The sequence below is a fragment of the Strix uralensis genome, chromosome 6 (assembly GCF_047716275.1).
Source record: "Strix uralensis isolate ZFMK-TIS-50842 chromosome 6, bStrUra1, whole genome shotgun sequence".
NCBI lineage: Eukaryota > Metazoa > Chordata > Aves > Strigiformes > Strigidae > Strix > Strix uralensis.
The window spans coordinates 2998766-3014774 of NC_133977.1; the positions used below are offsets into that span (position 1 = coordinate 2998766).

At 40.7% G+C, this 16009-nt stretch overlaps 1 protein-coding gene across 9 annotated transcripts in view; it reads left to right on the forward strand.

Moving 5' to 3' along the window:
* Positions 1-16009, forward strand: part of AGAP1 (ArfGAP with GTPase domain, ankyrin repeat and PH domain 1) — a 398735-nt gene that overhangs the window by 328491 nt on the left and 54235 nt on the right. For 6 of the 9 annotated variants that reach the window (XM_074872505.1, XM_074872512.1, XM_074872511.1 and 3 more), the window contains one exon: positions 7748-7825. The exons of the other annotated variants lie outside the window; for them this stretch is intronic. In XM_074872505.1, coding sequence (XP_074728606.1) covers positions 7748-7825 — 78 coding nt within the window. The remainder of the gene's footprint in view (positions 1-7747; positions 7826-16009) is intronic. 9 annotated transcript variants of the gene reach the window in all.

A 16009-nucleotide genomic window follows, 5' to 3' on the forward strand; every position in this document is an offset into this window, starting at 1 on the left:
ACGTTTGGTAGGGGTTTTTTGGTTAGCTTCTTTTTTTACCCTTTTTTAAGGAATTTTTGTTATTGCTGCTTCCACCTAGGGTAAAACAAGACAGTGTGAAGCCCCTTCACAGTTGCAGAAACAAGTTTACATGGTGTAAGAATCTCCTGGGTTGCATCTTAATGAAATCATTTCAAGCCTCTTACGGAAGAGCGTGGTCCTGTTGAGCAAATAACGTTGAAAGAAAAATCCCCAATCTGCCATTTTATAGCCCCTGATGAAACCACTCATGATGCAAAAGGAATTGAAGAAGAGCAGGACAGGGGCTGACGGACAGAATCCTTTCCCCAGTGGGGCGGCAGCTAGATGGTCCCAGAGTGTTTGTCCTTAAATATCCCTCTAATACTCAAGTTTGCCTCTCATCCAGATCTTGTATGCCCCTGTTTTTCTAGATAGATGTTACACAGGTATTATATGAAAAATGTTCCCCTGGTGTATGCTATGGGAGCAGGTTTTTCCTCATATATCTTCTCGGCCTTTAATTGTTGCACAATAAGAATAAACAAACGTCCTTAGGTGAATGGACAGTGTTATTTATTTTGTGCAGATGATGATGAGATGTTCTGAGAAGCAAGTGGCACGCCGACTCCATCCCCAGCCCCCTTCCTCCAGCGTAGGTGAAAAGATCCTATTATTTCTGATAATTGATGCTGAGGGCTGTGGCGTGCCTCATTTAATCAGCACTGTTCAGCACACTCCAGGGATGTAATTCATGCACACTTTAACATCCAACATGGCTGACAAGGCTTGGACACACAACCTAACGGCTACATCATTTTTTAATCAGCTATCTGAGGACTATTTATCTAATCAACAAAGAACTCTTGTCACATGGAGACCGGAGGTGACATTAACACATCTGTAGTTTCTCAGTAGAGCACTGGAGGAAGATTTTTAGGGTGAGACTGTAGATATTAAGAATAAAATTATATTTCTGCTTATCAAAGTGTATGAAGAACTGAATTTGAGCAAGTTGAAGGGGGTTAATCTGATGTTTTGTTCAGTATAGTATCTTAAACATCCTTAAGAGAACTTCACAGATGTATCCTCAGATCACACATACGTAAGTGTGCTTTCTAAAAACATTTATTGCTTTTAGGAATAATGATATGTGATCAGAGTGGTGGTAAACATATTTACTACAAAACCGAACCAATCAAAACTAGACAGGAAAAGTAGATTCAGTAACCCAGAATAAATAGCATCCCTATTAAAGAAAGCAAACACAGAAATTTTGTCTGCAAGGGGTTGGTCACAGATGTAAAGTTATTGCCTGAACAAATACAAAGATATGTGGTAATTGGGAGTGATTAAGTTTTAATTGATTCCCAGTTACCCCATATCTTAACAAAGGCTATACCGAAACCTAGTTTTCTTCTTCATGTACTGACATACCTATTCTTGCTTTAAGCTGTACACATTTAAAACATATAAACAAGCTTATTTTCCATAGAGCACGTAGGTTAAATGAGTATAGTTCAGCTCACAAAGCGGAGTACTCAAAAGCATCAGCAAATGGAGGCTTGCTGGTGTCTCCAGATACACCTGGATGTCCTCCCAGAGCATCAGCTGAAACAGCAAGCTGTTGCCACCATTTTATTGTAACGGACAGAGACCTAACATGTAATCCTCTCCCACTAGATTTAAGTATCTTCTATTTGGATTCAGTTTTTAGTGCTCTTTCTCAGTGGTGGTTGGATGTTCAAAGACTTGTACAGCCATTAAATAACCTGTATAGCTTCCACTTCAGTATAGGCCTTCCAACTGAAAAACTGCAGATAAAGACCTGGAAAACTGAAATATTTAACAGAGTAGAATTGCTTCTGGTCAAGGACAGTCAGTCCAGTCGGTACCTACAGAGTCATGGCAGGGACCTTCGTGACCCCCATGCTTTATGTGCTCTAAGGCCACAGATCCTCTCTCCATTTGCAGTGGCCAATCTGTAGCATTTCTTCACATCAAACCACGAGCATCCTAAGTCGTGTTTGATTTAAGCAGTTTGTTCAGGGTTTTCGTAGGAAAGCCGCAGTAGTAAACATTTCTGTCTCTTCCAGATTTGTATGGGTTTTTAAAGGTCCAAGATGTAGATCTGGAAGCCATATGGTTCTCACGAGGTTGGTGAAACAGAAGGACAGATTGGTGGGAGTAATATATTTTAAAAATAAGCAAGCAGGAGAAGTTTGTGTGGAACAAAAAAAGAGCAGGAGCCTTGCTTACCTTAACTCCAGAAGAGCTCAAAGCCTATTTTATGGAGGGATGAATTTATCAAATCAAGATCAGCTCCTGAAGGTGTTCCCCCATTAGCAATATTTTGGTAGCTAGATGCCCAGGACATTGCTTGGTGAGCTGCAATTCTCCTCTGCCTTCAGTTTGTCTGTCATTATTCACTTTTGCCCAACGATCTTAGAAATCACCCTCTCTACAGGCCGTTTTCTGGTGCCCGTATCACATGAAGTGGGTGCGTCTCGGCACCCTTCTGTGGCAGAGCGTTTCTCTGGCACTGTTGGCAGACGCAGCAGAATGAGGAGGAAAAAAGGGATTTACAGTTCCTGGAAACACAACCTGGCCCATTTCAAGACTCTTCAAGGTTGAGTTACATTTGCAGAGGGGTATGTGTGAGGAGCGTGCCTTGCTGCTTACCTGAAATGGCAGGGCTTTGTTTGGCAGGACTTGGTGAATCAGCACGATGGTTTTGAGGCTAGATCGAGGATTATGTGCAGGCAATTTGAACTGGCTTTCATATAATGTTATGTGCAAGAAATACTGAAGAAAACTTGACAGCCACCATGGCTAACACAACTGCCTCTGAAACAACATATGACTGGTACAATAGCCCTATTTTATAGCGAGCACATCCATTGAAAAATATTTAATAGCCCTTTTGAAGTGCTGAGTAGCTGTACATGTTTTGGCGTGCTGCTTTGCAGGGCTGTGTCCACTTCCCAGCTGTATGCAAGGAGTGTCCAACCAGAGAAACTGCATTTGCTGATAGAAAATACACAAAAGGACACTTTTCTGAGAGGCTCAAGCATGTGTTCAGCCTGGAGTATTTCATCACCTGGGTCTTAGCTCAGTGCAGAGTCTGTGGGTGCTGAAGGCCAAGCTCAGCTTCTGACACCAGGACACATCTGTCCTGGCCAGGGCTTCTGTGAACGCTTGAGGCAAGATGCAGGTCATGGACAACACCTGCAAAATCTTTTTTTTTTTTTTTTTTTCTTTTTTGCTTATAAGTGATCATAGATGAGGCCTATACAATAGCAAGTATTTGACTGAGCTGGATGGTTTTTTTAATGTTTAGATGGAGAAGTGGCAAGGTACTTTCTAAAAGTCTGAGCTACCACATTTCAGATATCCCTGAAACATAAAGCTGGGATTAAAAATAAGAAAGTTGCAAGAGCAGCTTGGATAAGTAAAGTAGGAGGAGGGAAGGAGGGAAACAGTAGGGCTTCTAGAGAGGCTGTGGTTATATGCCCACAATAATCCCTTTGATGGGGAAGGAAACAGGCTCATCCAGTCCTCCCTGTTGGATGCAGGAACTGCAGAGTTTTACCACAACAAAAGTTTGCGATTTCTCACATCATTCATTTGCCATAAAAATTATGATGAAATTTCGGATGACATTCAAAAAAACCCAACACACAAACCCAGGCAATTTGATTAAACAACAAGCAACTGCTTGTTTGTCGGGCATATGCAAACCCAGGAATTACTTGTTTCCAAACGCATAGCACCATTGCAAGGCACCGCAGGTGATGTTTTGGTGGAAGGCAACGATTTTCTAATTTATTGAGAGGGGAAAATTCACTCCCCAGGTTGGTGTGTGACTTTCTAGGGCTGAGTTGACATGTCTGTTTAGATAGTGTGTGGTTCTTTTACAGCACGTGGAGATTTTCAGCTGCCTGCTGAATATTTTTCTGGTAGGATTGAACAATTGCTGACCTCTGTCCTACCTGAGGAGTAGCTTCTGATATAAACAAATTCATATAGATACGGCCTGTTGTAACATTTGACACAGTTATATAGAAGTGCATCATTCTTTCCTCCTTACAAATCAATCTGATGGGTTCCAGGTCTTTAACTGGTATATCTGAAGAAGATTACCAGTACATGTGTGCCACACAAATGATGCATCCCATCATAGATGATACAGTTGCAACCAGCTTCCTCGCAAGAACTCAGGAAATCACTTTAACCCTTCATCTTAAAAAAACCCCACATGTCAGGCTCTGACAATCAAAGCTTTTATGGTTGGGTGCGTTGTGATTGCCAGTGGTCGCTACCGGGAGGAATGGCTGGACAATGGCTTGTGTCGAGTCGAAGCTTGCAATGATCCCGATGTTGTTCTGCAGGGTTGTTAAAAGCTGAGCTCTGTGCCATGAGGTGACAGATAATGACTTCTTGTGCTGGTCCAGATTGAGTGTTAGGATGCACAAATTGATTTGCCCAGCGAAGATAGGAGTTTAATCTTGGCAATCTAAATTTCTGGAGTTAATGAGCTTGGATAAGAGCAGAAACTGCTGCTATGCCTTGTCTACACACTGGTTGGGATGGAGGAACCGCTTTGATTGCTACGAGGTGTTGTTTTTCTGTCAGCAGTGAAGCCAGAGATCAGGGCAAGTGTCAAAGTTAATAAAAGATTTTCTTGAAACGTTATTAAAATACATTAGTCATTCAGATTGTGGTAGCACAACATACTAGGCAGAATACTAGTTGCTACCTCAGTACAAGCTAAATTAAATACCCAGTGACTTCTGGGAAATAGTTAACTTCATTCCAGATATTTGATGTTTGAGAGAGGTGTTTGGGTTTTTCTAGTGTCTCTAGTTAGAGACACTTCTTAGTGGCTTTTTTGAAGAAATAGGCTTCCAGAAAAATACTTCAAATCAATCTACCTTAAAGATCTTTCTAATTAGGGAGTTTTGTTTGCTGTTAAATAATGAAGTAAGTATTTCTTATAGCTTTTTATTGGAAACCAATTGGGGTTTATTTGTTTGTTTAAGTGTGTGTGTGTATATATATATAGATATGTGCGTGTCCAGAGTTGGCAACAAAAGCTTTTGTTGAATTAACTTTTGAATCAGCAAGTGAAGCCAGACTGGACCAACTGAATATCCTGGGACATAAGTCAAAGACAAACCAGGCAAATAATGACCTCCAGTGCCCGTTAAGGCCTTGTTGGTAGGTAACAAAAATGTGTAGACAGTATGTAATTTTGAAGGCAGGCAGGGTAGGATGACTAAGCTGGGCCCTGGTGTTCGCACACACATCAATCACTCCGCCAGGCTGTGCTTGGCAGTGTCCAGATCCTGCTGCTGATAATATTATTGAATCCTCAAAGACAGCAGAGCACCGTGAGGAAGCAGACTGGTGCCTAATCGATGCTAAAGGACACACTCGGATGTAGCAGGACCTCAGCATCACTGCGAAAAAGTCCATTTTTTTAAAGAGAAGAAAAAGGCATGACACTTAACACATTAAAATGGATTATTTCATCAATAGGTTAATAGAAAACCAGGCTGCGAGTTCACTTCCTGCTCATACGGCCGTACTCTAACGTGCCATTAAAGTATGAAAAATGAAAAGGGACTGGGAAAGGGTCTTTGTGTACTGGAGACGGTCTTCCCTTCCTGAGGGGTGCCAAACCTCGATTTTGCCTATTTATATGTAAATGTTTTTCAGGAAAAACAAGTTTTCTGCTGGGAAATTGTGTCTCTCTAGGTGCTGGGACTTGTTAAACAGGTCTTAAAACTGAAGAATTTTTTCATATTGAAGGATGCACCCGATGAAGATATTTTTAGACTTGATGAACTTTCATTTTTAGGTAGATCTTACTTAGCCTTCTGGATAACATTAACTATTTTCACTTCAGCAAGGTACATTATAAAGGATGTCGCTCAGACATCCAGTCCCCCTTTTGAGTATATAGCATTAAAGTCTGCAGATGGCTTTATTAACAGTATATAGCTTAACAGTCTAGGGTGTTTAGGCATTTCTCTTCCAGTCTTAGTTCTTCAGCCAAAAATCGAGCTCTTTTCTAAAGACTGGAATAACTTGACGTCACTGTTCCTTTTCTGTGGCATCAGCCATTTGGTCTGAGTTTCATGGGACATCAAAAAAGTTCTCTCATAAATATAGGAAGAAAATTTTAAAATTATTGTACTTTATACTAAAATTTTAAAATTACAGTACTCACTATGTTGTGAGATGTTCATATCCTAAAGGGTGAGGAGCACCTGTGGTAAGGGGGAGAACGGTCTTACTCCAGATTTACCATGTGAGTTTCTTTATAACAGACTCTGAGCTGAATGGGGGTGGAAGACTGTTCCATTTTCAAACACCTCTTAGCAGTTAATCATAATGTAACCAATGCTGTCCTTTTTAGAAGTCTCACCCCCAAACTTAAAGCTCTCCGCTGTCTGTGGCCAGGAGGGCTGGCAGAGGCGGCTCAGAAGGAGTTCTGGATGCTCTTCCACTTGTCACTGTCCCCAGCGATCTCTTCCCTGCTCCTATAAAACAGATTTCACAAAGTAGTTGCATGCCCAGCAGTGCTGCATCATTATTTCTTGACTAGGTAAGCTGATGTGCTGGTGGGAAAGCCTACAGAAATAATTGCCTTTAGCAGATGGACGGTTCCCTCCTCAGAGGTAGGGATGTCCATGGGTGAAGAAGAGGGGACATCTCTGTTACTTCAGTCACTGTTAGGTGCCAGCAGTGTCACGGTGTGCTCGGATGTTTCATACAGTTCCTGTCTGATGAAACTCGGCTAAACGTGCTGTTGATTGAACGTGCATCTCACGCTGTGAATTCACTCTTGAGGCAAAACATGTCGATTTTAAAGAACGTGAAAAAGTGCTCTCTCCTAATGAGCACAGGAATGGAGTGGTTTTGAGCAATATTTTCTGCTAATTGTAAAATGGCAGCTGGGAGCTCAGAGAATCTCAAAGTTTGAGGCAATTCTAATAAAGCGAGGGCGTTGCCTCATATAAAGAATATACATATTTTTTTTACTTTCCAAATAAACACTTTGATTTTGCAGTGATTTGCCTGGAAGAGGAAGGGAGGACCACAAACATCAATTACATCAATGTCTACTTGACACTCGTCAAAATAATTAAGTAATGCCTCTAAGCTCAGTGCTACAAATAACGTGCTTTTTTTTTTAATGAGGATTTAAGGCCATTGCGTCATCACCTAAACTTTTAAAGGTGATGATGTAAAAAGGTGGTTTAAAGGTGTTTTAAAGGTGAACTGTAGGCAGCAAGTGATTAATACAGGCTTTTGGAGGAAAAAGAGCTCTTCTCTGGCTGTGTTTTGTTAATCGTTAAATCGCATTTTACAGTAGCTGTTTTGTCTAGTCATGTATCCTCTGTACAGATACTTCCTGCGTTTTTTTACTTCTACTGGTCTGGTTTTGTCTATTCCAATAGCGGATCCATTTAATCTTGTCAAATCGTGTCATGTTGTAGAGACTTAAAAAATCACTCTCAATAAGAAGCTTTCTGTATCGTCCGTGGATTGGAGAGGCTGTATAGTCCTGTCTGCATTTTCTGTGTGTAGCTCTTCACGTGTTAGCAGGCTTGTGCTTGTATTTTACTTCACATGCTATTTTGATGTTTCTTTTCTCCCCTTTTTCATTTATTTTTTTCCTCCTTTTTTCTTTATTTTTATTCTCTTTTTTTTCTCTTCCCCTTCTGCTCTCTGGATGCAGCCAAACGCAAAGCTTGGAAACTAAACCGTGTTGGTAGCCTGCGAAATATATACAGCAGCAGCAGCACCAACACCGAAGGTAACAAACCCACCCGTTTTAGATGAACACCTCCTCTCTTACCCCTTTTTTTAAATGCTTTTCTGAAAATCGTCCTACTTGCGTCTCTCCCTTACCCAGTGTGGGCATGGAAATCAAATTTGCCCAAAGCATGCGTGCTTTCATCTCGTGTTTGCAGAGTCATTCCAGTTGGTCTTTTCATCTTTTTGTTTGTGCGTTTTATTTTGCCATTCATGTTCCTTTCAGCTTACTTAAATTTTGACCTTTCCCTCTAGTCGTGGTGATGTTTAAATTACTTCAGGAACCCATTTTCTTCTTTTATTTATTTTTTTATATATATATATATTTTCCCTTTCTACATGTGGGCACTCAATGTAATATTTCCCAAGTTATTACAGTTTTTAAAAGTGTTAGTATCAGGTGTAATGATCTGTAGCCAAATACAATAGTGTGCCGTGACATTTAAGTAACAGTCTTAATTTGTTTTGTGCAAGCCTTCTCCATAATGCTCTTTGCAGCTCTAATCCAAAGGCGAGACAGTGCCGGGTCATTTGCATGTGCTACTCTTGCTTGTAAATTCTGTATATTGTTGTATTTCTAAAGGTCACCTGGTGCCAAAGTTCACAAATTGACTTACATTGCTTTTTTTCCACCAAAGACAGCCGTCATGGCTTTTGTATAATAGCACATTGAATTTTATATTTTTCCCCCCCTCCACCTTCATTTGAACAACACAATTATAAACTTCTTTTTTTTTTTTTTTTTTTTATTATTACAAATGTCAAAGGTCAGAATTACTTGGAAGCCAGGCAAGGAGAGAAAAAAAAAAAACCTCTGCCACCATCTCCAACAGCATGTAAGAAGGATGGTGTAAGAAACAGGGAATGCAAAATAGGTCACAACTCAGTAATCTCGGTATAAGGGAGGGGGATTTTTTTTTTCTTCACTTAAGTGCGAACCAAATGGGTCAAGTAATCGCAAGCGCATGCCCTAACACTAATTGACTTATTTTGGAATGATTATAACTGTAATATTTTTCTTAATGTCACTGTTTTCTGGGCTGTTGATTTTAGTGATTGCCAAGCAGTGGCATTAAATCTCTTGTAAATTTTAAATTGCATGCTATTTCTGTAAACAAGTCCCTCTGTTCACATCCTGATCATTAACCTTTGGTGATTTATATCACCGTCCTTTTTTTGCACAATTACTGCTGTATTGCTGTTGGATGCCTTGCTCTCACTGCCAGACAAAGTGTACGTAGGAAACAAAAGTGTGATTTTACTGCAGCTTGTTAAGGAAGCTTTTTTAATTATAATTTTGTTTTATTTCTCAGTATAAATGTAAAATTATTACCTTTCAGAGCAACAGTTGCAAAACTATTTTCATCCTTTTGTTATCAAGTATGAAGTGCCAAATATGAAATGAGAGAAAATGATTGCCTGACAGTGTTACGTTTGAGGGGGTTTTTTTCAATTTAATAGGAAACTTAACTGGATACTTTTTAGTGATTTATAATTTTGTATGTATTTGCTGTTTGTCATCTCCCAGCCAGATTTTTCTTCTAATCAGTGTGTGAGCATGTTTGTGGTTACAAATTTACTGCTTGAGAAGCTTGTGATTTTATATCCACCTGTTATTAAACTGCAACAGGGGAAACAAGTACAAAGAATTCCCTTGCGTTTTACAGATAAACATTTAAATTTTTTTAGGGCTTGTCTAGTTTGAGGAATCTTTTATCCTGCTGATCAAACTAAGTATCAAAGGCACCTTGGATAAGCATATGGAACATGTTCCTGATGGCCATGGTCCAAAGAGTTTTGAGACATCATCAAAATGAAATTCTGAAAGGTAGCTTTTTTTGGAAGTATTATCCCAGCTAAAAACTGAACGTTTAGTGTTCTTCATAGCTTTGCATCTTTGAGCTGGTACCTTTAACACCTTTGTGTTAAAGCCGGAATGGCAAGACATGCAAATGTCGAGTTAATGAGCATTGTAAGTATTAGAAGCCACATGTTTAGATAATTATGCCTTCAAAAAAGAGAACCATGATAGGAAATGACAGTCCAGAATAACAAATCTGATTTGGTCTTTAGCGCATGCTTGCTCAATTGCTCTTAAACCTTTTTACAGACCAAAAATATTTCTGTCATGTACAGTTCCATTTTTGAAAGCTTGATCTGGAAAACAGCCTCTCCGATAATTTTTAATGCCGGTCCTATTATTTTTAGGTTTTCTATATGCTTCCAGGTAGCAAAATCTCCGATTAAGCTGGAGAAATCTACAGCTTAGGTGCTGCAACTGTTCCGTAGATGCTTGGCAGGAGCAGGTATATGGATGGTCCTCAGGGTGGTGGGTCTCTTGTGCTGACAGAGGGTCACCTTTTGCTCTACACTGTGCAAAGCTGAGAGTCCTCCCTGAATGTGGCTCCTCTCACTTGGCTGTCCGATAGCAAAATTACTGCATTACTGGTGGGTCTGTCCTGGTCACAGAGGAGCGAGGAAGGGGGTAGGATTTTCACAGAGATGGCTGGGTGTAAGATCACAGCTGAAGCACTCTAACTTGGTTGGACTAGATGATCTTCAAGGTCTTTTCCAACCTAGATGATTCTGTGATTCTAACTTCTGAGGGCTGAGAGAAGCAGGGCATTGTACAGCTATGTCCTCTGCTGACGTTCCTTCATCAGTTTTGTACGATTGCAAGAAATTTTACTTTTAGAGTTTGACTAAAACTCTTTAGTTTTCAGATTTTGGGTTTCTTCTGTAGGGAGCCACTGACAAATGAAAAAGTCCCACCTGCTCCTTATTGCAGGCGGTCAGGCTTTAAGCAATCCTGTGATTCTCTACGTTGAAAGTTATGTAGTATCAGTGTGTTACACTTAAAACAGACCCCGCTCTGGTTTTAAGATAGGCTGGAGTTGCTTGTACCTGCTATCATAGCAGTATTATTAAAAGACAGAATTATTTTTCCTGTATCAGCGGACTTTGCAGCACAGCAGAAAGGAGCATCATTACAAAATTAAATGGCTGTGCTCTGCATGTTATGGTTTAACATGCATAAAGTTATTAAATCATATTTCCCTTCTTCATAGTTATGTATGTGACATGTTACACAGTGCTTCATCAGAGTTGCAGGCTCTCATGGAAAACTTTTCTTCTGCATGTTCATTAACTCCTAAACTACCTTTTGTTTGAAAGTTACTGATGCCGTTGCTGCCGTGGAGCTGTGCCTATGCAGAAAGTTGTCTTTTGCGAACTATGGCAGATGGAGGGGGAGGCTGTTCAGAGCACCCGAGATAAGCTCTGCCCAATAGACTCTGCTTTGCAACACCTCTCGGTTAAGCGAGCTCTTCAGCTTTGAAAAACGTATAATTTAAAAAGTAAACCGCAGGCTTGAAACGTGTTAGGCAACACCTAATGCAAGTATAGACTCACGTACTGTATGAACTGAATTTTAAAACTGCTTCATGGATTTCTTTAAACCGTGTTGTCTTGGCATCCAAATAAAACAATATGTACATATGGCAGGGGGGTCTTAGTGCCTTGAGCTAGAAACCAGCCTTTCATCACTAGTTTGTCACTCACGGGTAGCGATTTAAAACAGTACCGCTGAAAAATTCTTCCAGTGGAACACAACCTTTATCAAGAGCTGTGGGCAACCGATAGCAGAGCTATATTGTCCTGATAGGGTTGATTTTCAAAACTAATTAGATTTAGACACTGGGTTTGTAAAGGGGAGAGAAGTATTAGCATAGTCATGCCCAGTGGGACATGGCACAAATATTTCCTTAATTGAGGCAGCTAATAAACATACTTATCTTCAGAGTTACAGGGATAATTTACACCAAGTGGCAAAAGGTAACAATAGTTAACATTATATAGTACGTAAATAACACCCGCCTTTGTTGTAAACAAATAGTATACTGTAAACATCTAATGTTGATTGCTAGGGCACCTCGGCAGATTTTCATTGTCATCCTTTTGAAAAGATGAAGGGTTATTAAAGAAGGGTGCTTGAGCAGAAGCGATTTTTGAGAGAGGGAGGAGGGCGTGATAAAAAGGGAGTTTAAATAGGTCTCGGTGTTACTCGAGGCAGGCTTGACTAGGTTTCAAGCTGTAACCTCAACTCTTGAAGATGCTTCACAGATGTTTGAAATACACCATTGAGAATCTTTTGGTTCTGCACTTGACTTCTTGTTTCTGGGAAGTGTTTCCTGTGTGAGTGGCATCACCCACCAGACGTGCACAGTGAGTTACTGTTAATTAGCAGCCATACCAGAATCCTCTGATGACAGCTACATTGGGCAAAGTTGAAAATGCACAGTCTGGCACCTAGTGAAAGAGGCTGGTTGGCTTGGAAGCTAGAAGATCCAGTTTTATTTGTGATTTTGGCAAAATAGTCATGTATGCCTGTGAGAAATGCCTTAAGCCTGACAAGTCTTTGTTTTATACCCATGGAAAAGTAGAACTATTTTTTTTTGTTTAAAAGCAAACTTTTGGGCTGGGTATAATTTCCAGCTGTAGAGTACCTGGTGGAAAGGGGCCCTTGTCTTCTGTTGACTTCAGTCTGTGCTTGTGGTTACCCGGCACTGGTGTAAGGTGTCGGTGGCTGTTGATGTAGTTCTTAATATTGAGAATAAGAGATGTGGAAAGTGGAAATTGCGAACAAACTGATACACGCACACCATTTAGAACTGCTCTTGGGGGATACCAAGAGGCGTAACTGCTTCTTGACATGTGTTTTCCCTGCATTTTAGTAGACTTAATTGAGTTCTCTGGAACAAGTTATAGACTAATTGTATCCTGTAGTTATTTTCAGTGTAGTTTTCTAAATCTGATCTCTGTTACGTACAATAAACAGAGGCATTGGCACGGGAATGCAGTGAGACCATGCCTAAATGTTTGTTTTCCCTTGCACAGTCCTTTACTTCTAAGAAATTGTATATCTTGTTTTCTGTAAGTGGGTGGGCTGTGGCAGTGTCTCTATTTTGGCAGAGCAAAATAAATGTTAACTTGGGCTAAATGCAGTAACTTTACTATGAAAAGACAATGGCAAAACAGTATGTGCAGCATAAACAGTGGTACTGTGTAGCTTCTTGGAAGTGGTGTGGTGGTTATGATGGTTTTCCTAAAATTCACTGATTGCATGCCCACTTCCACTAAAAAAAATCTCTTATGCTTTAGGTTCCATGTCATCATAATCTTACAGTTTCAGCTCATTTCCCATCCTAGCCACCCCTTCCCACTTAAAAAAAAAAAAAAGCAAAACAAACAACAACAGCAGCATTTTAGATATCTCCTGTTGATAATAACTTCCAAATGGAAATTAGTTGCAGCTGGTTCTTCGCACTTTAACCCTTTGTCTGCTGGCCTTCCAGGAAATAATTGATGACTGATTGGCCCATTAACCTTTTTTTAAAAAAAAAAAGTTTGACAGCCTGGACTTGTGTAATGAGGAGGGATTCCTAGTGAAATCAGGTTGATGGCTGAGTTGCTTGCCCCTGAGGATGCAAAATTAGCCCCATGGGACCTCGTCTGCATAGAAACTGGACACAATTAGTGTAATATCCGGTGTTATTAATGTAGTTTGGAGTAATTGGGCAGGTTGATTTCGACAGGTTGATGGTGCTAAAATACTATTATAGTGGACCTTTCTATGAATAACTGTTAAACATGGAAAACTGTTTAATAAAATTTTGTGATTGGGCTCACAGGGATTTAAATAGCACAACCTATAATTTTACTGAAGAGTAAAACTGAACAATTTCATTCTGCTGCCTGGATTTTCCTGTTCATGTATGCGGTGGTTAAGGACGTACATGTTTGCTACTCGTCTTTTGTAGGCATTGCCCTGTGGGTGTCGTGGAGCAGGCACTGCTGCTTTGTTTCACACTTGCACTTACAAAAAAAAAAAAAAAATTGTGTATTTAAGCAGAAAATGTATTATTGAACACGTTTTCAACTGACGCAGTTGCTTTTCATCTGAGCTTTTTAGGGAGTAAACCTGAAGCTTCAGTGGATATCAGAGGGTGAAGACTTCCATGTTCTTAATGTATCATCAGTGATGACCAAGTTTTCAGCTGACTTACTGATGAACTGAAAATGTCCTTCCAGCCCAGCCTTAAAACACACTGCAGCCCTCGTAACCCACGGTGGGGCCGTACAGGGACAAACTTACTGGCATGTTACATGGACTTTGCGATCCCGAGCCACAAAGGCTGTGTAAGGGCTGTAAGGTCTTTACAGCTTTTGTCAACGGTGTCAGCTGGTCACAGCAGAAAAGGTCAGGAGATGAAACAAGGGAGCCTTTCCTTTGGGACAAGGAGACTTGGCTTATAAAAGAGCGACCACGGGAAATGGCTGGAGGTGTTTCCTGAATTGCACTCCACTCGCCTGAATAGCCGGGTTTGTGTCCTCTGCCGTAGGTCTCCTGTAAGCAGGGGAATAACTCTGTAGCATTTCTGGAAAACAAAGCTTGCAGAGGTACTGCTGTGAGGATGGTATTTCAGCCTCGCTTTTAAATGGTACGCCGGCTGAATTGCAGAGTTTATTTTTCATAAGCCCTTCTTGGGCAAACCAGCTTCATGTATGTGATTGGGATTATTGGAAAATGGGAGATAGGAGGATTCAGTGATGCTACAGCTTGATTGTATATACTTCATTTAACGCCTGGAATTGTAATGCTGGAAGGTCACCTAGTACTTAAATGCTGGGATGAACTGGTACAGGAGTAGTGCAGAGAGACTCTAGAGATACACCATATGTACTTCTTGAGCATTAGTTATATACTGTATATTCTTTCGAGTTATTATGCATTGAGAAGTCAGCCCTGCCAGCGTGCTGGAGAAATCTCCTCTCGTTTTCCTCTTCTGTGTTTTTGCATCCCTACAGGGCCTCTTCCCTGCCTAAAAGGGGAGGTGTGGGGAATTTTTAATTTGAGGTGGCAAAATGACTGTTTTCTCTAGCAGGCAGCTCCTTCAGCTTAGACCAGACCTATGGCTTCTGTAGGAGTGGTATGGCATATGGGCAGGGGAAAGAGGTGCAGGGAAAATACGATGCAGGCTGGAACAGAGCTGTGAGTGGAGGAGGGAAGGGCTGAGGGAGAAGGGCATGAGGTGCAGAAAATGGAGCGAGGCTGAAAAGGGCCTTTGTAATACTGTGTGTTGCAGGATCCCTGCAGTAACAATACACATGTGTCGGTACCACCCGCACCGCGTAATTTATATTAGAGGCTTTTCTGAACTTTTAATGACAAGCGTTTGGAAATCCTCCTTTAGTAAGACTTCAGGAGTACAAAGTTTTATCACTTAAAAGCCATTGAAAGACCTAAAAATGAATTTCCTAAAAAGGACTCTGCAGGGGGCCTGCTTCAGGTGGGATTCAGTTTTTCGTGCTCTCTTCCTTCACCGTCATCCCCTGTTTTCATCAACGTAGGCGTAACTGCATATCCCTGTACCTCTCCCCACTGACCGTATGGGGAGAGGTACAGGCATACGCAGTTATGGCTCCCCAAATGCCATACCACTTCCACGGAAGAAGAAGACCATAACCGTGTTGTCCTGCAGGAGACAGCACACAGAACTGAATGTCATTTCCTTTACTGTTGAGTAGTTCCTCTTAACGTCTTCCCGATAAACTCTTGAAAGCTCTGTTTGATAAATGTGCCTTTTTCCATCATTTATTCATAGCATTTTGGATAATGATTCTACCTGTTTGTTTCTAACACAGTATTGCTGAAATGGAAAAGTAGTTGTAGCTGTACAGTAGCGTCGTTTCTCTTACCTTTCTTTTCCTGCTTATCCCGCACACTATTTCTTTAGTAAGACTGCTGCTTCAAGTGCCCTCGTGCACCTGGAAATAACCTTCACCTCCGTGTTTATTCTCACCTCAACGTGCAAAGTAACCTTCTACTATTTTCTAAGGCATCATAAAAGCAGTGTAAGCACTGGCCTTGCTAGCATGGAGTTTATCAAAGAAAACCAGTTGTCCCACAGCGTGAGAAAATGACTGCCAGTGAGCAGCAGTACTGTCTTTAAAGCTAGTGCTAGATTTGTCACTTATCTTTGCACGCTTATGGATGACAAGGTAATGCAGGAGTTTCATGGCTCTGAATATATAATAAGTCATTAGCAGACAAGCGAATGTAAATGCTCTTTCTAAAGCCCATTATGGCTGATGTTCACCAGAACTTTGTGCTCTATTATTCTTT